Source organism: Bison bison, unplaced genomic scaffold, assembly GCF_000754665.1.
Source record: "Bison bison bison isolate TAMUID 2011002044 unplaced genomic scaffold, Bison_UMD1.0 scf7180017864460, whole genome shotgun sequence".
NCBI lineage: Eukaryota > Metazoa > Chordata > Mammalia > Artiodactyla > Bovidae > Bison > Bison bison.
In genome coordinates this window covers 4,978,046-5,004,213 of record NW_011495022.1, presented here as the reverse complement: position 1 = coordinate 5,004,213, position 26,168 = coordinate 4,978,046, and the positions used below count along the sequence as shown (strand labels likewise).

Here is a 26,168-nt window from a genome sequence, read left to right as displayed (position 1 = left end):
CAGAGAATTGAAAGACACCCTAAGGCTTCAGCATAATGATGGAAGAGAGACAGAGAGAAAAGCCAGACATGTTTGTAGATTATGCTAAGGGCATAGTGAGAAGTTTACATGATGACCTGTTGAGCATTAGTAAGTAGGGAAGCGAAGGTTACTCTAGCTCACAGCACTGATTAGTTTGCTTTTCCTCATTTATACTAGTCTTAATAATCAGAAATAGGACACTATACCACTCTTCAACCATTAACTGTTTATTATAATATCAGAAGAAACGTTTCTATTTTAATAGGTACTACATGATTACAGCATGTTACCTGTTACATTAATTCACCTATTTTAACCTTCTTCCATAGATACTTCTGATATCTACTTAATTCTATCACTAAATTATATTTCTCTGAGATTACTCATTTTTCAGAATTTGAATGTTTTATAACAAGAAGACTCAGCAAAGTGTTACTAAAGTGTTATGGGCCAATAATACACACACCAAAAAAACTGATGGGCTTCATCAAAAAAGGGAAAAAGGAGACTATATTCTGTAGTATTATTATATGCCACAGTTTCAGGTTCCTATTGCCTTAATCTATGCATTTATATACATGTATAAGATAAAGAAAACCTATACAGAAAACTTTGGCTTGATTCTGACCAGCCAAATTATATTTCATGTTGTTTTTTCATTTCCTTATCTGCAAGAAGGAGAATTCAGACCTCTTCCACATTTCACAAAGATATCAAGAGTATAAAATGCTACCACTTAATATCTACTATCAGACAGTCAGCTAGGCCCACTACATTAATTACTTTTTATTGTCCTCATACTCCAAAAAGTAGGTATTCTTCCAATTTTAAAGATGAAAAAACATGACCTCAGTGAGGTCAGGTGACTTGCCCAAGACTGCAGAGCTAGAATTCAAGCCCAATCCTATAATCTTGAAAACTCTCAGACTATTAACAGATTTGGGTTCCTTTAAAAAACCTATCAGATATAAGGTATTAAATCATAAAGATGAATTTTTAAATGATAATAAATGGTTATTTTATTTAATTTTTTTTTCTAATTTTATTTTATTTTTAAACTTTACATTTTATTTAATTTTTAACAAACCATATATAACTTAGAAATACTTGCCATATACACCATTCCTGTATATTCCTTCCTTTGGCATAACTTGATAGTTTTTTCTTAGTAATAGATAAAAAGAAAATAGAAAAGATAACAAGAATTACTATTCTGGGTCAAAAAAATTGCCAGTTAGTCCTTAATACACATATTAAATCCAATGAACTACTAGTAATTAACTGCCTATTCTCACAAAACTATGTCTCTCAAAATTAAAAACTACAAATGGCCTAAGGTTTTCCTGAATCAGAAAAATCTAACCTCGGATTAGAATCTCTAAATGTCACTAATTCTCTGAACTTGAAAGGTAACAAATTTGAATAAAAAGATCATAATTTTTTCTCAGCATAATTTATAGATTTACTGAATCGTGAGCTCTTCCTACTAAGACTTTTCAGGTAGCTAAGTCATCTACCAAGCTATTGTCTGAAGAAGTCTAGATATTTAACAAAAAGAAATTGCTTCCAGATCATCTTTATTTTCCTTAACAAAATACACATACGAGCACAAAATTCACTTATAATAGCATTATTTTACAAATATAAATAATGTTCAAAATTCAAGTACAGTCAAGTGCAGAGATATTTCCTATATGTTAATATGTAAACATAAGCTAATTATATACATCAGGTACCTCTGGCCCAGCTGCAAAATAAGAGACATCAAAAGTAACACTGCACTTGACTGTTCGACTGCATTCTTACTGAGAATTCACACAAATGCCTATATTATTACTGTAATAACTTTCACACCTCTTAATGTAAATGCCTAAATAGATTTTTACCCCCTGGCAAATATCACAAGAGTTAAAATTCTATCCATTTTAATAATGAAGTATTAAAAATCTTAATTGAGTTTCATTCCTTAAAACAAATGCCATACATAAAAAAAAAATAAAATAAAAAATAAAACAAATGCCATTAGAACTTATTCCTAACCAAAGTTCTTCCTATGCCAAATGTATTTACACGTCACAAGAAGAAAACAAAACTTCTATTATATTTGTTTACTTTTAGAACAGAAAAAAATACCTAAACGTTGTCTGAACAGTGTGGGTTTCTGTACATTCAAAAGGATTTTACTTTACTGACACCATTTGCTTTTAATTTTAATAGCCAGTAGACGTAAGTCTGACATATTGAAATAGCTAGGCAATTTGAAATTCAAACGAAACCAAGCATGTCTTTGGGGGGGCGGAAAAAAAGAAAGTACCACCTAAAAAAGCAATAACTGACATCAGCAAGACTACAAATATCCAGTTGAAGGCACATGGAAGTATTTACTACATTGTCAAAGATTCTCCACTTAGTTCAGGATTAGGAACAGCACTAGCTCTGGGAACTGCTGACTTGTCTTCATTCATTGAGGTTTCTTCATTCTCGGTCTCTTCTTGTTTCTCCTCTGGTTCCTCTATGCCAGATGCTTGTTCAATCACTGGGTTTGTCTGCTCTGTATCTGGTATTTTGTCATCTGTCTGTTCTGTACTATTATCTAGAACATCTTGTTCTTCTAAAGATTCTGAAAAGATAAAGAGTAAAAACTTCAGGAATAGTCAATGTTAATAACTACTAAATAAGATAAGCATGTGCAAAGAAACTAAGAAACAGAAGAATAGTCTAACATTATCCTTAAAATATATCTTTTTAATGTACTTAAGTACATCATGCATGCATACTCAGTTGCTAAGTCACGTTGACTCTTTTGCAATCCCTGGATCTCACCAGGCTCTTCTGTTCACAGGATCTTCCAAGCAAGAATACTGGAGTGGGTTGCCATGCCCTTCTCCAGGGGATATTCCCAACCCAGGGATCAAACCCATGTCTCCTGCATTGGCACGCAGATTCTTTACCACTGAGCCACTTTGGAAGCCTATCCCTAGAGCATACCATATATGAAATGGTATGAATGAAGGAAAAAACAATTTGGGGGAAACATACCCATAAACATAATTTTACCTAAAGCCCCACCGTTCACAAAATAAATGAACTATCATAATACTTAAGAACTTTCCTAAAGATGGATTTGAAAGCTGAATGTCTGAATATATCAAAATTAAAACAGAATTATGTATTATAAGACAACAGCCCAGGAAAAACAGCAAATGCACTAACTCCCAGATTATGTGTCCTGAAGGAACTAGTGTCTCTTGCGTCCAGGCAACACTGTGACCAATGAGTAAATGTGTACCTTTGTAGGGTGCATATGTGTGTTTAGGTGGTGTGATTTCCCACACTGATTTACATCTCTATTATCCATGACTGTGGGGGTCTGGATCCACCTTTTCCAAAGACAAGACAAGTCTTCCTTCATCCCTGTGCAAGACAAGTCCTTGGGATTTAAACCTCTGGGTCAGAATATGCTACATACCTTGAATGCTAGGGAGCGAAAGGGAAGAGTCTTTTGCCTCTGTCTCCATTAGCAGAGGCCAAGTAAAGGCATTGGTTCCTAATCTGAAAGTTTACTCCCTTCAAACTCTCTTTTGAGTGTCATTAAACTCATATCTCTTAATAATAATTTAATAATAATAACTTTAATTCTTCAAAGTTTAAAGAATAGGAAAGGGAAGGAAATGACAGGAGCAGAGTTTTGGGCCACTCAATTTCCAAATCAAAGATAAACACCTAACTTTGAGGTGTTTCTGTGTTTTGTTTCTGTAATAATAAATAGCAACTAATATTACTGCTAGGAGAAATATGGTTAAACTACATCAGCAAAGCAAATAAGGACATTTTCATACCCTCACAGATGATCCCTTATAATATATTACAAATGCTACTGATTCAAAAATCTGGAGGACAGGCCAGTTTACACTAGTAAAAAGTTCTAGTTTTGTTCCTTGTAGAATAGTAACCCACTCCAGTATTCTTGCTGGAGAATCCCATGGACAGAGGAGTCAGGCGGGCTATAGACCATAGAGCTGCAAAGAGTCGGATACAACCAAAGCAACTTAGCATATAATAAATGCCAGTATTTTGATAACAAAATTAATACTTTTTAAAGAAAATATGCTTACATGGAGGTTTTATAAATTCATGGTTTTATCATATCAGTTTTAATAAATATAAATTATATCACATACTCTAGGTGGATTTGAAAATAATTTTTTAACTTATTTTTAAAGATATTTTCGACTCTAGTTTATGGAATTAATCACAATCTCTTTCTCTCTTTTTATATATAGAACAAAAAGCCAAAATTGCATAGCTAGGGACATCTAAGTTAACGAGGTTTACTGTATGGAAACTTCATATGCTCACAAAAAGATGAGGAATGTTCACATGTCACAAAAATGCTATTTTTATTGTAAAAGGAACATAAAATGGCACTGTCACCACTTGGAATCTTACAAAAATCCAAAGTTGAAAAGCAGGAGGTCGAGTCATGTTGTACAAAGTTGTGTTATATCCAGTGGTCAAAGGAAAAGCAGAAAGTGAAATGAAACTCTATGGACATGTACAGACCATTTCTGCTACAAGGGCAAGCAAACTGTTCAGTGGAACACTTCAGGAGTCAATAAGTGAAAGTCACTCAGTCATGTCCAACTCTTTGCGACCCCGTGGACTATACAGTCCATGGAATTTTCCAGGCCAGAATACTGGAGTGGATAACCCTTCCCTTCTCCAGGGGATCTTCCCAACCCAGGGATTGAACCCAGGTCTCCCGCATAGCAGGTGGATTCTTTACCAGCTGAGCCACAAGGGAAGTCAATAACCATTTGTAATTCTACCTTCACAGAATTTATCCAGGGTAGAATTTTAAGAGTCACTGTTTTCTACAACTCTCTGGCCATAAAGCAATACTTACTTGCCAAGAATTTTACAAGTGGTTATGATTTAGTAAAACCTCCAATAAAGTTACACGAAATGAAAAAACAAAAAGCTCAGAACTCAGGACTCAACTCATCAATAAGCATGCTTCAGTGAACATGGGCCCACATAGTTTGTTATCTGTTTTGATAGATTAACTCAGTATTAAACAGGAGAGGTATCAAAGTTTATGATTTATCATATTAAAGCTTTGTGATGTAATTATTTTCAGAAATAGACACATCGCCAGTCAAATACAATACAAATTTTAAAATTCTGGAATCTTAAAGAAGCAGTTAATACAAAGAGAAAAATTATAATACTTAATTTTGTTAACGTATATAGAGGTGAATTCTAAGATATACACGTGAATTCTACAAAAGTCAATTATTTTCATAACTAGAAAATAGCACTATACACAAAACCTGCTCATCAATACTATATTGTATTTCAGAAAATATACAGAAGACTAAAAAATGGTGAAATGATGAAAAGGGTTTGAGAACAAAAAGCGTATTAAATGACTACTTTTCTTCCCCCAGGTTAATCTGTAGAAAAGTAATATTAATAGCAGTTAATGTTACAAAAATTTGGTACGTGTCATGATACCTATAATGCAGATATCAGCTAGTCTAAACAACATAGATATTCAGTGTATGTATGTCAGTGTCTTTTTGTGAGAGGTCATCACTACAAGCTTCAAGTGAACTAGATGCACAAGATTAACAGAAATTTAATTACATACCAGTTTAATAACTAAACCACAGAACTTTATAAAAAGATAATTAAATATATTCCAAAAGTACTTACTTTATTTCTGCGGGAGAGTATCATTTGCCACAGAAGAAAACAGTAAATTTCTTCTGTGAAGCTGTAGTTTATATATAATAGTTGGTGGTATAAAATTCATTACAGTAGATGTCAATATTTGGGCATAAAATACCAAAAGAGAAACCATATTTCATGTTCACACTAATTAAACAGGTCTACTCTTCCCTGTGCAGCACCAGTTTAAGACTAAAATTAATACAAGGTTACTCGAATGACCTAATTCCATCTGTAGGAAAATTTTTTAAATCACCTTTGACATCTGTAATGCCAAGAAAACAATCTATCACAATGTGATAAAACAAAAATGATCCATGGGATTTGTTCCTTACCTGCCTCCTTCCCCTTCTATTCTCCTACCCCAATATTCTTGAGAAAAAAGCTTTTCCCACCAAACTGTAACAATTGGCTTCTGGTTGTTTGGGTAAAGCTTCAATTCAGCTAGATAGCTCAACCTCATAAAACTGAATGTAACTGTATAATGAACACTGCCACTGCCTCACCTATAAACCACAAACATGCAAAAACATTTAAGAAGACCACCGTCCATTTAGGTTTTTATTCTAGCTCTTGAAAGGATAATTCTCTAAAAAAATTAAAGAATAGTTAACAAAACAATTTCATACATCTCCAAAAGAAACACATAATTTCTGCAGCAAAATACATGAGTCTATTTATATTATGTATTCCAAAACTCCTAATATTTTGGTGATTTAGATTCTTACTTCTTACTCCTTTTTACAATAACTTAAAAAAAATTTTGCCTTGCTAACATATCAGTACCTACTATATGTACAGACTATAAAACTCACCCAAAGGAAATTTGTTAAATTAAAATGGACAATTTGTCTTTAACTCACAGATTTTCAAGTTTTTTAAAGATTTTTCTGCCTTAAGAAAAACAGCCAACTTATATTCAAGGACCAAAGACACAAATTTCATCCCAAAATGCAACTTACTGGCTCAATGAATAAAATTCAAATAAATGATAACCACCTATGAGAAAATAGCTCATTTTAAACATAAAGATATTGTGTAATTATTTACCATTTGTTAACAAATCCATTAGAAGAGTCATTAGAATGTCATTATTAAGCAATAATGTAAAACTATTAGATGAAGGTGTTTCAGAAAAGGAAACCAACAGGCTAAAAGATCTCTATGTCTAAAACAAGCATGAAAAAAACATAATATAGGCAAGTTTACATCTTGAGTAAGCTATACATAGCTAAAAATAAAGACATAAGTTTTTCTGATCTGATACATAGAATTCAATAAAATCTACATTATCAAATAGTACAATTTCCTAAAGCACCTAATAAGCAAAACTAAAAACAGAACTTTCCTTAGTTCAACATAACCTAATGGTAACAGTATTATTGTTGAAACAAAAGAAAGGGAAGAGCAAAAATCGGATTATCAAGATAAATTTCACCTTATATAAATTGTACTTGCTATTTTTGATAGTACTAAGTAGATGCCATGAGTTTTATTACTAGCAAGTTATTTCCAGTGAATAAAGCTATATTCTACTAAAAGAATTACATAAGATCTAACTAAATATAACTGAACAACAAAAACAATATTAACATTTTTTAAACATGCTAACTCCAAATCACTATACTGGAATATTAATAGTGTAGTAACCTTGTACTCTAATTATTATCACATCTAACAAAAAGAATACTATGAATCAATTATTTTGAAAAACACATTTTAAAAAGAAGAAAAACTGATAAACTGACTTTAACATGGCTTAGCAGACACTCAAATATTACTGTACTATTCATTTCACAATAAAAGAAACCAAAGAAACTAAAAACCAGCTCATTACTTTGACATACCATATCTAGCACGCTCTTAGAATAAAGTGACAATCTTAATTTTTTTGTTTTCTCTAATGTTTTATTACCAAAACATCCGTGTACACAGTTTTAGAAAAAATTTTAGGAATTCAAATGAGCAGTTAACAGGAAGAATTTCTTTCTTCTAGCGCTCCTTCTTTGATGAAAATTTTCCAAGGTTTCATGTGTTGTTCCAAGAGTGGTCCAAAAATTTCAAAAGCCTTATGCCTCACCCTAAATGCAAAATATTCCAGTAGAATGAAGATAAAATTTAAAGTCTTGCATCATAAATTGAAAAAAGGATTTCTTGTATTAATTCTAGATTCACATAAATGGTTATGAACTATTCTTTGAAAAAACATTAAGACGAAAGAAAGTTACCTTTTGGTTCCATCTGTAAATTCAGTAACACAATCTCAAGAAGCTGGTTCAATACTTTTAAAAATATATAAAAATTGAAACAGGAAAGTTTTTCTTTCAGACCCTAAGTTTTGTGTAATTTTTCTACACAGAAGTGTAGAAATCAGCAATCTAAGCCCTTCATCACTCTGGCTGTCAACAGAGGGAGTAGCTGATTGAGATGATATGCTCCTTACTTCACAGTTCAATTTAATCATAAAGGTACGCCACCAGTGTTTAAATAAATGCAGCTTTATCTCTTCATCAGAAATACTTTCCGCCATTTACTAATGGAATCCAGCTTGAAATTGATAACCGTATATCACAGTGTTGAGAGACAGGAGTCTTGGAAAAAATTTTGTCTTCTGACAAACCAAAGAAGTAAAACGATGCTCATAATAGCCATTTTGATGAATCCAAAAAGAAGAATGAAGAAGTTATTACTATAGTGACTATCTTAACCAAATGGAATTGTTGCTTCAGTTTCTAGCATTGTGGAGCTATCATACCCTGCCTCAATGTCTTCACCTATTAACGTTACCTTATTAGGGTTGAGTTTGAGCCAGTTAGACTTCATTCCGGAGGTTTCTGACAGAAAATGAGACATCTGGGGTATTGCTCCTCCTAGATGAGATGAGAAGGAAAGGTATAGCTGGGTGTGGTTTGCTAACTTTGCATCTTGACCTTAGTAGAAGATAAAAGCATGGGACTCATTATCAAGATATCTATTTTGTTGGCTGTTTTTTCTTTTTTTGTCCCAACTATTGGCTTTCAAATATTCACTTTAGCTTTCATAAGCAAAGTTACTCATGGCAGGGACTCCAATTTTTCCTCTAGGCATCTTCAGGTTGGAATTCTTTAATTTTCAGTTCCAAGAGGCGGCAATGGCAAGGCAGATGATTTGCCTGTGACAGCATGCAGCTCAGAGTATGACTTAAGCAAAAGATAAAAGTCTGACATTGTGTTTGGAGTTGACGTTGCAGACATGGAGAAGACAAATACAAAGATTCAGCGTTCAAGTACACAGACCTCTTTGTCATGGCTATCTGTATTCAAATTCATTTTGATATTTGTTAGTAAGACAAAAGCCAAGCCCAAGTCAACACACATATTTTAGGTTCATTCTTCAAAGTTAAAAAAACAAACAAACATAGTCAAATTCTCATACCAAACTTCAGATACGTGAAAATTCACTGCCTTGTGTATTATTCTCAGTTAAAGCACTTTTTCCACTACTCAGTGATTTTATAAAGAAATCAAATATATGTAAATGATAACTTCTAGAAGTTAAAAGAATGAATACTGACTGCTACCTTAAACTATGTGAACGAAACTTCCCATGTGGATTTTTTTTTCTGTACGGGGTGAAGCACCAAAGTATCAGCGACTGTGTCATAACTTTAGCAATCTTCATAATTCAGAGCTGCTTAACAAATAGTTCCTCACCCAACATTAATAACAAGAAATAGTTGGCAATTAATAGTCAGATCTTCCATCTCATCTTTCCATGAAACTTCCTCAGGAATTCCTAAAACAGAACTGAAAGATAAGTTCTAAAACTCAATGAATCCTGATAACTTCCATTTCTTTAAAATAAGTTTGTTTTACAACAAAGGCATTAATCAGCAATATTAAATCCTATGGACCTTGATAAATTGTCTGTTTCAAAGGAACACCAGTCCTGTCAATATAGTCATCCAAAGAATGTAAGGCTGACTTTTCAACTACAGAGTTTCCTGTTTTCGAGTAACTTGTAGTCATAGAAATGCTAAGGCACAAACCTATATTTATCAGCGTTAACTACAATTATTATAAGAAACTGACCCTTATGAGTAGTGGCTTCATAATTGTCTTAAATCTGCTTCATTTACATAAATTGAAAAGCAATTCCATGTATTACTAGTTAAATCTCCCAACAGTTAATTAAAAAGATAACTCCATAAATAATATTTACCAAGCTATTTCTAGATCCTGCTTAACACAATATATATTTTAAAACTCAAACACATCAAACCAACTGCATAGGAGGCCATAATATCAGAGCAATACCTGATAATATGCATGCTGAAAAATCTGATCCATTCTTGTCTAAAACAATTATGCTTTTATTGTTGAAAGCAAACATTATCAAGAGACAAAACTTCTAAATTAACATATTCATACCTTCATTGATCTGGTTCTCTGATGAAATTACACTTTCTGAGGGCAAGGAACCAACTGTATTTGAGACTTCCAATGCCTGCCTCTTTTCAAAACTAAATTCTGGAAGTCTTGGAGCCTGGGGTCTGGTTTTTCTAGCAGGATTCAAGAAAAAACAGTAGGCACAACGAAAAGCTGTAGAGAATTAAAAAAAAATAAAACCATAAACCAAATAAACTTCAAGGACTAATCAAGTAACCCTCAAGGTTAATTTTACAAAGAATCTTTCAAAAGCCATTTATTCATTGTGAAATTACACATGGTTATAATAATATTATGGCAGGTGTTCTAACCAAAGTATTTTAAAGCATATTTAAAAATTATTATTAGAATTATAATACCAATTTAAAGCAGAAAAGATAATAAGTTACATAGCAGGTTAACCAATAGCAAAACAATAATAATGATCTAAATGTATTACAGAAATTACACTTCTAGTCACCATGAGGTATCTTAAAAGCCAGAACTTTACTCATCTGCCCCCCAAAATGTTGCATGTTATATATATTTGAGAAGCATGATTAATTTAGTTCAATGTTTTTAAATAGTAGCTGCACATGAAAATATTCTGAAGAGCTTAAAAAAAATGCTGATGCCTAGGCCCCACCTCAGATCAACTAAAGCAGATTATTTGTAGGTGGAACCTGGGCATCACAATGTTTAAAAGCTCTTCAGGCTAATTCTGATGCACAGTGAAAGTTTAAGAACAGCTAGCCTAGAAGTTGTACACTGTATGAAGAAAAAATCTGAGTTGTCTTTTCTGCTTTGCTGTGTATTCTATAATATGCCTGAACAACATATACAGAGCAATACCTAAAACAAAATGGCATTACATGGCAATTGGCACAGAATGAAATATTTAAGAGTAAAATATTTAAAATCTAACTGCCAAATAATTCTTACCAATGTACTCAAATTCTTCTTTCAAAGCCATGCCATTGTGAGAAAAACACTGCTGACATATAAGGGCGTACCTACAGCAAAAGGAAAAATGAACAGAGTAGTTACAAATGCAGACAAAACAAGTGGGAGAAGCTACTTTAGCCATCACAGCTAAAGTACACAGTTAGATTACATAGCATTTACTGTAGCTAGATGTGCCATAATAGATATTACTTTGTAAACAATAAACAACACTCTTTATGACAACAGTCAAATTTTTAATTATTTTAAAATATTATATATCAAATTAAAAATAAACTAAGAAGCAGTCAAATAAAATTTTCTTAGTAAGCAGAAATGTATTTGATAACAGAACACTTAAATTTTAATGTTTCCTAACACATATTCCTGGGGATGACAGACCCCAAATCTGTGGTCAGATAAAGAGTGGAAAAGATGAAGCCTCTTACAGATTCACAAATGAGTATTATTAAAACCGCTGTGAAGTCTTGTAGTAAAGAAATGAATTTAATTTTGTTTAGTCCAGTCCAAAGGTTAATTTCTGTATATCATGATTTCTTAGCTATCCCAATTACACTTAAACATCTTCCACATTTTCTATTTATATACCCTTTCTGTTCTCTGAGTAAATACTTAATAAATACCTGGCCCTATCAAACAACATTCTATCTGTTTTGAAGAACGTATAATTTTTCACATTAACATTAAATTCTAGTCTCTTTATTAAGACAATAATATTAACCAATAACCTTGTCAAATATCTATTCTTAAAATACCCTAAGAATTACTTAAAAGTCTATACTATGACAATTGTTCTGTTCATATCATCCTTATAATCCTAGAGTTATTATAAGGATCAATTAAAATAACTGGAGAAGCATTTTGGAACTCTAAGTGTCAAATACATGAAACTGTCCTCACTGTTATTAAAATTTTCACTATCATTAAGTCCAGTACTCACATCTATAAAACTCCATTTCTTATAACCTACCAACTTTTCACTTTTCACTATTTACAAACTCTTCAAATTCAAAAGATTCAACAAAATGATTCAAATTCTCTAAAAATAATGTTATAGCAGCGTTATAACATACCAGTTACAATATTTTTTTGTTATATATAATATGTTTTAAAATATTTTATCCAAATACTTTATCTAGATAATCTACTACTGAAAAATAACTGAGTATGTACTCTTTTGCAGGGCCATAAAATACTGCATTATGTTCTAAAATCAGGAAACAACTACAAAATCATAGAACATTTAGTGCATGTGCACATGTGTGTTGGAGAAGGCAATGGCACCCCACTCCAGTACTCTTGCCTGGAAAATCCCATGGGCAGAGGAGCCTGGTAGGCTGCAGTCCATGGGGTTGCTGAGGGTCAGACCCGACTGAGTGACTTCACTTTCACTTTTCACTTTCATGCATTGGAGAAGGAAATGGCAACCCACTTAAGTGTTCTTGCCTGGAGAATCCCAGGGACAGGGGAGCCTGGTGGGCTGCCGTCTATGGGGTCGCAGAGTTAGACACAACTGAAGTGACTTAGCAGCAGCAGCAGCAGCACATGTGTGTACACACACACATACACACCCACTCTGACCAATAAACTTTCTTCATTTTCATTTAGCTACACCCTAGTAAACATTACCTGTTCTGTGGACCATCACCAACTAAATATTCAACAATTCTATCCAGAGCACCTCGTTCTCGAGGCAGAATGGGTCTTGCTAAAGGTGGACCAGGAGGATGAAGACCTAGTAAATAAATATACACAAAATTTATATGTGTAAAATACATCTAAATTTCAATTCAGTTGCCAAGAACTACTTATGCTCGTTAAGAGTTTTTTAATGATTTTAACAAAATAAAAATGATACTATCATCTCTGTATTCAAATTTTTATTAAAAACACTATACTACAAAAATATATTTATCTATGTGCTATATTAGAACCAGAAACATAATCTATTACGGAATAAAACTATGTTGAGTTCTGTACAAATTAATTTTTTAAATGCTCAGACTCTTAAAAGTTTATGCAATAACAAACTAGGAGACTTCCACTGTGTACCATAATACAGTAATCAGAGTCAGATTTAATCTCCCACTTAAAACAACTAAAATACCATGTAAAATATACTATGCAATGGTTTTAGAGACACTGGATATCAAGTAATGTAGGATAAAGATCCCTGAAACACATAAAGTAAATAAGATGAGCCCTACAACTGCCCCAATTTATTGCCTGGAGAGTTTTCCAGGTAGCAATTCAGGCAGAGTAAATCCCAGTGAAGTTCATTAGTCTCCCTGAGTTGAAGAGATAAAGCTGGAACGCTGGAGAGGCCAAGACAGGTTGAATTCACTGGGAACAGAGAGGAGAGAATGCCGAGAGCCAGAACACCAAAGATCTGCCCAGGATGCAAATGAGAAAAACTACCTGAGGACAAAGAAAGAACTGCCCCCAAAATACTAAAGGTACCAGTGCTCACATGGGGCCAAAAATATCACATGTTCCCACCAGCCAGGATGGAAAACTTCATAACTCACAGGTCACTGGGTAAATATTCAGAGAGGCCTTGTACCGTAATTTTAAAATATCCTGTACCCAATAAGGCAAAATTTACAATGTCTGACATTAGATAAAAAATTATTAGTCATGCAAATTGGCAAGAAAATAAAACCTATAATGAGAAGAATCAATCAAAAGTGACCCAGAAATGATGGAGATGATAGCATTAAGAGACAAACATATTAAAACACTTATTATGACTATATTCCTTAGGCTTGAGAATCTAGACAAAAACTGTAATATGTTAAGCAGAGACATGAAAAAAATTTATAAAAGATCCAAATTGAACCTCTACAGATGAAATCTACAATGTCTTAGATTTTAAAATTCACAGATGAAATGAACAGCAGTTTGGACATTACAGAAGAATTAGTAAATCTGAAGACAGCAATAGAAGCCATGCAAAGTGAAACACAAAGACTAAAAAGACTTTTAAATGAACAAATCAGTGAGCTATGTAACAACCTCAAGCATCTAGTATATGTATAATTGGAGTTCAGAAGAGGAGAGGAAAAAAAATTGACTCAAAAAAATAATGCACAAAAATTTTCAAAACCTGGAAAACCGAAAACATACAGACCCAAGAATATCAACAAACCCTAAGCACAAGAAATAATTTTGCACCAAGATACAGCATAATCAACCTTCTTAAAACCAGTGACAGAAAATCTTAAAAACAGTCAGAAAAAGATACATTAGTACAGAGAAACAACGATAAGAATGACAGACTATTCATTAGAAAATAAGCAAGCGAGAAGACAATGAAACAGTATCTTTAAAGTTCTGAAAGAAAAACTATCAAATTAGCGAAATTATCTGTATTAGTGAAGACATTTTTTAAAAATGAAGGCAAAATGAAGACTTTTTTCAGACATACAAAACTGAAAGAATTCACCACTAACAGAACTGTACTACAAGAAATGTTAAAAGAAATCCTTCACGTAGAAGGAAAATGACACCAGACAGAAAGCTGGATCACACAAAAGAAAGAGTACCTGAAATGGTTACCATGTGGGTAAATATATAAAACATTATTTATACCGCTTTAAAAAACAATTGATGGCTCAAAGAAAAAGTAATACAGGTTTCCCTTGCTATCCAAAAGTTCCCATGAAAGCTTTCGTAAGCCAAAATGGCATAAAGTGAAGAAGCAATTACCTTGGGACACATCTTGCTAACGGATGCACAAAATAAATTGAGACAAAGCACAGATGCTCACAGACAAAGTTCAAAGCTATGGCGGCTTGCTGATGAGATGCTGAGTGTAGTTCCCAGGAAAGGAGCTTGGTGGTGCCACTCTTGCTGCTCAGGATGCACGCTGCCTCTACAACGGCTCGCTGCAAAACAAATGCTGAACGCTATTTTCGCTTTTCATCTTTTTTTGTAAAAGCGAAAACCTTCTTCCGATTCTTTCAATTAGTGTAAACAGGCACTAATGTAGGTCTTTCATAAAAGCAAAGTGGTGTAAAGTGAACTTTCAAAATGCGGAGGATATCTGCAATTCCTTGTGGGGTTTATAACACATGTATAAGTAAAATGTATGAAAACAATACCACAAAGGCCAAGGGGAGAGAAACATTAAGTATACTGTAGTTTGATTCTTAATCTGTATGAGAACTGGTGTCATACCATTTGAGATGAACTGTGATAAATTAACGATACATACTGCAAAGTCTAAAGTACCCACTAAAATAACAAAAAAAAAGCACTATAGCTAACAAGGCAACAACAAAAAAAATGATTAAAAACAATCATAAAAGATACTCAACCCACAAGAGGCAGAAAACAAGAGAGGTAGCAGAACAAATGGGACAAATAGAAAACTAGCACAATAAAAGATTTAAACTCAAACTAAAACATACCAATCATTACATTAAATGTAAGTGGCCTGAGCACCCTCACTATAAGGCAAAGATTGTCAGAACGGATAAAAAAGCAAGACCCAACAGATGTTGCTTACAAAAAATCCATTTTAAATATAAAAACACAAACAGACCAAAGGTAAATGACAGGGAAAACTACATAAATACGCTAACACTATTCAAAAGAAACCTAGAGCACCTGTATTAATAGCAATCAAAGTAGATTCTAGAGCAAAGAATATAAACAGGGATAAAAGTGTAATTTCATAATGACAAGGAGTCAATTCATCAAGAGGACATAATAATCCTAAACCTATGATGTATGTGCATTATAACAGAGTTTCAAAACACATTATGCAAAAACTAAAAGAAATACAAAAAGAAATAAATACACAATTATAGCTGGAGATTTCAACAGCATTCTCTCAAGCACTGACAGAATAAACAGACAAAAAATCATTAATGATATGTAATACTATCTACTTAACCAACTTGATTCAATCAACATTTACAGCCATTCTACCCAGCAGGAACAAAACATATATTCTTTCCAAGTGAACACAAAGCATATACCAAGACAAATGATAGTCTGAAACATAAATCTCAATACATTCAAGAAGATTCAATAATACAAAGTATGTTTTCTGACCACAACAGAATTAAACTAGAAATAAGCAACAAAAAGACATCAGGAAAATACTCAAATATTTGAAGACTCAGTAATATATAAATAATCCAAGCTTTAAAGATAAAGAAATTAGAAAGTATTTTTAACTGAATGAGAACAAAAAACCAACATATCAAATGTATGATATGCAACTAAAACAATACTTTGAGGAAAATTTATAACACTAAACACCTATACTGCTAAACACCTACAAACGAGGATAGATCTAAAATCCATGAATTCAGTTTCTACCTTAAGAACCTAAAAGGAAAGAGCAAATGAAACCCAAAGTAAACAGAATAAATGAAATAATAAAGATCAGAGTGGAAATTAATAAAAATATACTAGAATAATAGAGAAAAGCTAGTTCTTTGAGAAGACCAAACTGATAAAGCTCTACTCAGACTAATCAGGATAAAAAGGAAAGATATAAAATATTAACAATGAGAGAAATGACATAAATCCAGATAGTAAAGATATTCATAGAATAATAAGGGTATATTATGAATAACTTTATGCCAATAAATTCTGTAAGTCAGGAGAAACAAATTCCTCAAGACTACCAAACTACCAAAACTTACTCAACAAGAAACAGAAACTTCAACTTGCTAAAATTTTGTTAAGAATTTTTGCATCTATATTTATAAGGATATTGGTCTGTAGTTTCTTTTTCTTTAAAAAAGTTGAATTTTTTTTAAAAAAAGAAAAAACCTTCAGCAAAGAAAACACCAGGCCTAGCCACTTCAACCTGTAACATTTAAATTTATTACTAAGAAATAATACCAATTCTATACAAACTTGTCCATAAAACTAAAGACAAGAAAACGCTTTCTCATACTGAGGCCAGCAATACTCTTATACCAAAACCAGACCAAAAAAATTACAAGAAAACCAAAAAAATTACAAGAAAACAAATAAAGAAAACAGATAAAACAAAATTACAAGAAAAAAAACAAAAAGCAAAAACAAAACAGACCAGTATCTTTAAGGAAAATTGATGTACACATTTCTAATAAAATTTTAACAAACTGAACCCAATAATATATATAAAAATTAAAACATCATGACCAAGTCAAATTTACTTCAGGAAAGCACGGTGGTTTAATGTCTAAAAAAAAGTCAATGTTAAAAAAAAAAAATCAATCAATGTATTTCACCATATGAAATAGTGATATTAAAAAAATATATAACTAAACTAAAACCCTATAAGAGCATCTCAATAGATGTAAAAAAAAGATTCGAAAAAATTCATCATCTGTTACTGATAAAAACCTTCAGCTAACTAGGAATGGTAGGGTATTTCTCAATCTGATAGAGGCTATCTATTTAAAAAAAAAAAACAAACCTATAGCTTACACTGAGTTGAATGGTAAAAAGGTAAATGCTTTCCTCCTAAGATCAGCAATAAGACAAGGATGTCTGCTCTCACCACTTCTATTTAACACTGCACTGAAAATTCTAGCTAGTGTAATAAGGCAAGAAAAAGAAATGAAAGGAATCTACATTTAAAAGGAAGAAGTAGAATTGTATTTAGTCACCAACAATCTGAAGCCTGTTTAGGATATATTATGGAGTCTATATAAAAGTTATAAGAACCAGTGACTTTAGCAATATTACAGGATATAAGATCACTATACAAAAATCAATTTCTGTTACATTACCAGTGAACAATGGAAACAGTTAATAAAGTATTTAAACTAGGATAAAAACATGAAATAATCAGATGTACATTTAATCAAAAAAGGTACAAAAGCTATGAACACTGCAAAACATTGCTAAGAGAAACTAGAGAAGATCTAAATAAATGGAGAGATACATTGTATTCCTATAATAAATTAGCCAGTATCAGAGATGATGAATGGAGAGTCAGGAGTAGAGGAATAACTTAGAATTTAGTTAATATTACATTATATAAAAACAGTAACAAAAATAAAGTTACACATTCAAAATTATGAATTGTAACTCCACAATCTCTGAAAACTGAAACAGAACTGTTTGCAGGAGATATTCTAAAATTAGAGACTACACAGAAGGCACTGAGAAGAAAGTTAGAGAATAAAATAAACAAGATGTGATGTTTGCCTTTGTAAATCAAGGCCAGATAAAAGTAAGATAGGCAGCAATGGACGTTTACATGGAGACCTTGTAGAAGACTTCCAAACAAAATGAGGTCTTGTTGAAACAAGCCCTGCAATACATGGATTAAAGGTCTTCAAAATGACTGTGACAAAACCTTTAAAGCATTAAAAAATGACTTTAGGGCAGCAATATGATATTACTATTCTAAAAGATAAGAGATTTGCATTGTAAATAGTCACAAATCTTAAGGCTGTTACCATCTTAAAAAGGGGGGAATGATATAGAATTATAGCTAGTAAATGAAATTAGGTTCTAAAATAAGTTTTCAGTATTAGGAATCAAGTGCATTTTTCATATCTCATTGGCTATTGGTATTTCTTTGGCTAATGTTAAGTACAGTCATACTTAACATTCAATCACTAGCATCAAAAAATAAACTTGAATGCAGACATTAAGTGTCATCCCTCATTATCAAACTTTCAACTTAAATAAGTACGCCAAATTAAATTCTGAAAGCATTTAAGCCAGCTTAACTTTTGCTGGAGTATTTTACTTCTACCTACTTAAAATGAAAATGTCCATAAGGGAATCTGGATAAATAAAACAACAGATTTCATAAAAATATCTTAACTCCCTTGCATATTAATAACTTTTAAAATAACACATCTTTGTATTCATGCTGTTACGGGTAACAGTAATTAATACAAACATCAAGAGCAATCATTGTAGGAATACTGGTCATTTTTACACAGCTTGGCAAATTATCAAGTACCTGCTGGTTATTAATTTTCAAACATATGGGAGCCCTGTGGTAATACACATTAAATTGATTCTCTTTCACAAATATGGCATAATGAAAAAATGAATTATTAATCTTCTCTATAAGAAATCACTTAGCTCACTCACATTTTTGGCAATGTACAACTTAAATACAAAGTCTTTTACACAGAAACTAATTAAAAACTTTAGTAAAATATATTATGTTTACATGATCATGAAATGGTAGGCTACTGAAACCCTGTTCTTACGTGTGCTATTATATAGTTTTTATTACTCTGTATAAGTTGATAAACTCTAATTTCTTTAAAAATAGATATACAAAATACATTCTTACAAAATTAGTTCTTCCATTAAACAATTAAGAGCTTTACAAGTCATGGGTATCTCAAATCAACCAGTAACAACTGAAAGATGAAAAATTTTCAACCAATTTACTCAATTTCACAAAATATACAATTGCCCTGAGTGACATCATTATATGTTAAGTTTAAAAGTATTTTTTCAATAATCAACAATTAAAAGTTATGATTTGTATTCATTTCATTTGTAGTTAGCTTTCATAATATATTTATAAATTAATAGTTTTTTAGTTTTCTAAAATCTTATGCTGTTTTCAAAGAAAAAGGAGGGGGAAAAAATCTACTGTATTAGTAACATTTAGATTGCTTACTGATTTTAGTAAGACTATGTAAATGCCCTGAATATCTAATATCAACTTCTGACGAGGCTCAAAGTCATAAATTATATGTAATTAGTCATGAAATATGAAATTAATCTAAATTAAAATTAAATATCCTAAAATAAATAATTTATTATCATATTTAAGAATCTGACATGGGACTCTACATACAATAATGTGATCTGCTGAAGAAGAAGACTTTCATGTCCCAATCATACTCCAAAAGAAAGCTGCAGGGTAATATAATCTATTACACTCCTAAAATGGGATCTTCCCCTAGAGATCTACAAAACTGAAAAAGGAGAATCCAAAGAGATGAAATAGTAGTAAAGGCAGTATGTTAATTCAATAGGACTTTATGTTAAAGTACCTGTCAGAAAATATTGAGGCTCTACGGCTTAAAAAAAGAAAAAATCTACCAAGCTCACATTAACATTAGTAGCATTACACACTACAGTACATGAATATTCTTCCTGAAATGTTAATCTGTCAAGTTTAAAAATATATATGAAGGGTTTAGCAAAAAGCATGAATACATTCCCAAAATGTTCTCTTCTATCCTCATTTTATATAAATCTGGAGCCATTCTAAAGCTGAATATAAAGATACGCTACACTGTTGACTACAGAATACTACAAAGTTTTATTGCCATTTAAACAAAGAAGCCATAACAGTTAAATGAGCTCAAGAAATAGGTTTCAGTATCACAAGGTGCCAGCTGTAAAGAGTTATGGCTAATTGAATATGGAACTCCTGCTTAATCAGATAACTGCTCTGCTATTTCCAAATGAAATGCCATTTCCATACTGTCTGAAAATGGCCCGTTTTATTGGTAACCAGAGAAAACAATATAAACTGTAAATAACATTAAGTGCTCTGTTTACCCATTCCAGGCACTGAAGTAGCAGGGGATCCAAAACGTCTTGGTAACACATTTGATGATAAGGCTGGAGTAACAGTTCTTTCTGGGGGTCCACCAGGGGCTGAAGTGTCCTTTGGTGGTCCAGGAGAAACTGGAATTTGCAGAGGAGGGCCTTGGCTGGAGCCTGCTGGTGTTGGAGAAAGGTTTCTTTGAGCGGCAGTTCGCTGACGAATCTCTGAAAATAAGAATAAAAAGTATTCATTAGGTTTAACATTGAGCATACCACCATCAGTCAATATCACAAGTGACTTTTTACATTCAATAAAGCTTTGCAGCACTAGAAATCATCTACAAGGTCAAACTGCTTGTAAATAAGAAATCTGTACAATGTAACACTGAAAACTGACTACAGAGTACTCCATTTCTGAACCTAAAATTCAACTACATGTATATATTTACGTAAGTCTTGATCTAAGTCTACCTACTGATACTATTTTTCAAAATAAATTCAAATAAAATAAAATAAAATCACCCAATTATGCATATCTTTTTATAATCAATCCCTCCCAAGTTATGATAAAGTTTATCAGAATCAGTGAAAACTGCAGAATTGTTTTTTCAAGATAAAAAATGGTAATGCTAAGAAATGAGCTAATAAGTATATATGGAATTGTCATGTAATTTATGAAGTAATTAATCTAAGTAGTCATAGAAATGCTGAAGAAAGGTACCATTTCTATTCTCCTTTATACTACTATCTTTTGGGGTAAATTTTTTTTGGTCAATACATTCAACAGAGGAAAACTTTCACTCTGCACAAACAATACATTAGAATAACAAATTTTATCTTTTTGATGCAGAAATTACATGAAGTTGGTAAATGAGTCAAATCCAGGCTGCCGCCTCTTTTTGTAGTTTTTCACTGAAACACAATAACACAGTTCTTTACATATTGTCTATGGCTGTTTTAGAAGAGTCTGAGTAAACACACTAGAGACCATATGGCTCTCAAAGTCATTCACTATACTTACTATCTGTTCCTTTACAGAAAGTTTCATGATCCCCCTCTGTACTCAGTAACATAAAATTCAATCCTGTCATTCCCCATTCTCACCAATATCTTACTTGAATGTTGACGGTACGATCTCAAATAAAGATGCACCTCTAACTTTGTAATTCTACATATCACCTTAAATTATTACAAATCCTGAAATGGTAAGCTAAAGCTAAAGAAGTTATTAATAAATTTTAATTGGCATGATTGGTAAAAAATGCCGTTTCAGAAGCAAAATACTTTAGATTTGGACTCCATTTGACAGTTAAAGATTTTCATAAACAGCTCATTGCAATCACAACTTGAGCACCAGATTTCAGTTTACTACAACCTCTTCAACTATTAAGAACCTGGGTCCTGCGGTCAAAAAGGTTTGGTTAGAATCCCAGCTACAGCTCCATGACCCCAGATGGGTTAACTTTGTTAAGCCTCTATTTATTTGCAAAATTAGGATAATAATATCCTAACTCAGAATTGTTAAAAGAATTAAATAAGATAATGTCTGTAAGTTGACAGATCACATTTATTGAATACAGATTTCAGATGACAATGCTTTCATACAATTAAGTATTTTCAAATCACCATTTAGCTGTAATTACTGGGACCAACAAATTTTCCATTGGTTGTTAATTTAGTCTCTAACCTGCTGCTAAGCTGCTAAGTCACTACAGTCATGTCCGACTCTGTGCGATCCCACAGATGGAAGCTCCCCCGTCCCTGGGATTCTCCAGGCAGGAACACTGGAGTGGGTTGCCATTTCCTTCTCCAATGCGTGAAAGTGAAAAGTGAAAGGGAAGTCGCTCAGTCATGTCCGACTCTTAGAGACCCCATGGACTGAAGCCCACCAGGCTCCTCGGTCCATGGGATTTTCCAGGCAAGACTACTGGAGTAGGGTGCCATTGCCTTCTCCGAGTCTCTAACCTAGCCACTGCGATAATAAATTACAAGCATGTCATCACTATATAAATGGATATGTCCTTATATTTGGCTATTTTCCTTACAGTTTATAGAAAATTTTGAATATTTCCTAGATTAATTATATCTTAATTAATTCCAGCAAATTAACTGGTCACTTAATTATCTTTTATTCACAAGGAACTTCTTAAAAGATGGTTACACATTAGGAAAGCCATTAAATTCTACAAAAGGTACTGAAATCAGTGAAATCATATAAGGATCTGATTACTGGAATTATTTTAAAAAACAAGGCATCAACATTTTAAATTATTTCTTTAGCAGATTTTTAGGTAAAACGTAACTCCAAAGGGCTTCCCTAGTGGCTCAGTTGGTAAAGAATCTGCCTGCAATACAGGAGACCCAGCTTCCATCCCTGGGTCGGGAAAATTCCCTGGAGGAGGGTATCCTTGCCTGGAGAATTCCATGGACAGAGGAGCTGGGCAGGATACAGTCCATGGCATCACAAAGAGTAGGATACGACTATGCGACTTTCACTTCACTTTCAACTCAAAAATGTATTTTTCTTCCAGATAAATGCTTAACATTTATTAGACTACCTTAGTCTTTAACTTTTTGAACAAAGATTTGAGACCATTTCCTCTGAGCGTGCATTTACCCAGCGAAAACTAACTAAAGCACACTTTTAACGTCACTCATATACTACTGAAAGGTAAGGTCTATAACTAAAAGGAACACCATATCCAGCATTCCATAAAAGAGACTTGGCTTCATATTATTTCTAAATCTAAAACTAGGCAGACAAAAGGGAAAACTGATATAAGAGAGTCAGGAAAGGGAGAAAACACAGTTTCAGTATTTACAAAGGAAAAGAAGGTAACAAAGAGTTACAATGACTATGGTTGAAAACAGCTAGCAATACAATACCAAATCTATATTTGGTAAAGTACTATAAAATATTCTGGTAGTCTCAATGAAAAATAGCTAAGATTTATCTACTTTTAGCTATGTGCCATTTACAAATGCTTTGTATTATTAAATCTCTTAAAAAGTTTTTCTCACTCAACAAAATAGTCATATTGGATATATTGAACATTTCCCACATTCAAACGTAAAATACCATCCCCTAACAACATTTTCCAAGCACTCTACATAAGTCTCGTTAGGTACAAGGACTATCCCATAAAGTCACCTCTTGACTAGAGGATATCCTTATCAATGACCAATCAATAATTCAATAAAAATCACACTAAGTATGAGGACATTCGCTTCAGCCATGTCCGACTCTCTGAGACCCTATGGACTGTAGCCTGCTAGGCCCCACTGTCCATGGGATTCTCTAGGTAAGAATATTGGAGTGGGTTGCCATGCCCTCCTCCAGGGGATCTTCCTGAACCAGGGATTGAACCAGCATCTCTTAATGTTTCCTGCATTAGCAGGCAGGTTCTTTACCACTAGCACCACTTGGAAAGCCCAATTTTAAATTCAAAATGAATCAAATAGAATCAAAATGAGATCAAAAACTACTATTTTATGATAAACAAAAGGAAGAAAACAAAGTTTAAAGTAATGATACAGAATAGCTGTTAAAAACATAAATTCTGGAATCAAATTGTTTGGATTTAAATTTTAGCTGCTGCTGCTGCTAAGTCGCTTCAGTAGTGTCCAACTCTGTGCAACCCCACAGACGGCAGCCCACCAGGCTCCCCTGTCCCTGGGATTCTCCAGGCAAGAACACTGGAGTGGGTTGCCATCTCCTTCTCCAATGCAAGAAAGTGAAAAGTGAAAGTGAAGTCGCTCAGTTGTTTCTGACTCTTAGCGACCCCATGGCCTGCAGCCTACCAGGCCCCTCCGCCCATGGGATTTTCCAGGCAAGAGTACTGGAGTGGGGTGCCATTGCCTTCTCCGTAAATTTTAGCTCCACCCTGTTTATTAGCTGTGTAGGAAGGCTTTTCCAAGTTGATGACATCTCTCAGTTCAGTTTCCTCATAATGAGAATACTTACCTCTTACAGTTGTTATAAAGAATAAATGAGATAAATCAACACAAAGAGCTTAGCCAGAGCATAAGAAAAGTACTTAATAAGTAATAACTATTAGAAGTGGTATACATTTAAAGGTTCCAGCTTGTACAATAAATCTAAAGCTGAGCAATCTAGAATTTCTAAAGTAATTATTAAAACAAAATATAGATATTAGTTTGCAAATTAAATGTTTTCCTAGAGTTATTTGTGAACTTGTTTAAATGCATTATATAAAACTTAAATCTATTACTCTAGCTTGCTATTAAATACTTCTTGAGATGAATGTTCTATAATACCAATAATTATCCCTTATCAGATTTTTAAATAATGATTCCTTATACATACAGGTAGAAGGTTTTGTCTTTGTTTTGGTATTAAGCTGTAGTAGCAAAAACATCATACAACAGTTAGGGGCCTATATTTTCATCCTAGCTGATACCACCATTTCCTTATGTGAGCTAAAAGTCTTTTATCCACGCTGGGTTTCAGATTTCTTTAAAAGAGTGTTGGCAGAACTGCAAAGACAATCCTCATATTTTCCCTAATACTGGTTTAAAGGCTTTCTGAACTATCGTGTTCAGTCCTAAGCGTCATACAAAGAAATTTCATTGACTAGGATTTTAGCAATGAACAGAAAAAGGTCTTTAAGTCTATGAATGATTAGCATATGCAGATGTGGACACTCAAATTTAGGGGAATTTGGTTCTTTATAAATGTGACCATGAGATGCAGTTAGGTGGAACACAGAGATATATTTTCAGGAGAGTTTCTATTTTTGAATTTATAGAAATTCAGGTCTCTTTTGTTTAAATTGATATGATTCCTTTAAATAAAATAATAAATATCATACATCTGATATTTCCTCCTTTTACTTTCTAAATGATCTAAAGTCTGCATTCACTGTATCATCTTCTTCACATCCTACCATACTGCTAAGCTGCTAAGTCACTACAGTCTTGTCCGACTCTGTGCGACCCCTTAGACAACAGCCCACCAGGCTCCCTCCTCCCTGGGATTCTCCAGGCAAGAACACTGGAGTGGGTTGCCATTTCCTTCTCCAATGCACGAAAGTGAAAAGTGAAAGTGAAGTCACTCAGTCGTGTTCGACCCTCAGCGACCCCATGGACTGCAGCCTTCCAGGCTCCTCCATCCATGGGATTTTCCAGGCAGGAGTACTGGAGTAGGGTGCCATTGCCTTCTCCACCTACTCATACTAAGCTCCTTTAAATTCGGCTTCTGCCCTACTTTTCTATCCGATTTGTTTTCTCAATATGTCAATCGCCTTTTATTAACAAAAATGACTCCATAACCTTTTTCTTCCCATATAGGCAAAGCTTTAAGGGAAAAAAGAAAAGAAGAAAAACTTTCCTAACAGTTCATTCTTCAACCCAATGCAGTATGGTTTTTGTCCTCCTCCTTAGCTACCAAAGTATCACCTACCACTAGAAGTACTATTGCTTTGGTTACCAACTTATAACATCACCATTACTGTTATTATACATGGTGGCAATGGTTTCGTCACTAAGTCGTGTCCAACTCTTGTGATCCCATTGACTACAGTCTGCCAGGCTCCT

At 33.2% G+C, this 26,168-nt stretch overlaps 1 protein-coding gene across 5 annotated transcripts in view; it reads right to left on the bottom strand.

Moving 5' to 3' along the window:
• Window positions 1–235: 235 nt before the first annotated feature.
• Window positions 236–26,168, bottom strand: part of KIAA1715 (KIAA1715 ortholog) — a 91,113-nt gene continuing 65,180 nt past the window's right edge. Inside the window, exons 9-14 of one of the 5 annotated variants that reach the window (XM_010859794.1) lie at window positions 20,625–20,837; window positions 12,753–12,858; window positions 11,103–11,173; window positions 10,164–10,334; window positions 8,542–8,624; window positions 2,549–2,641 (exon numbers count right to left, since the gene is read on the bottom strand). In XM_010859794.1, the coding sequence (XP_010858096.1) occupies window positions 2,633–2,641; window positions 8,542–8,624; window positions 10,164–10,334; window positions 11,103–11,173; window positions 12,753–12,858; window positions 20,625–20,837 (653 nt within the window). In that variant the 3' untranslated portion in view covers window positions 2,549–2,632. Of the gene's footprint in view, window positions 2,642–8,541; window positions 8,625–8,747; window positions 9,540–10,163; window positions 10,335–11,102; window positions 11,174–12,752; window positions 12,859–20,624; window positions 20,838–26,168 lie in introns of those variants that run through there. The other 4 variants (XR_827043.1, XM_010859793.1, XM_010859795.1 and 1 more) reach the window with 4 other exon arrangements.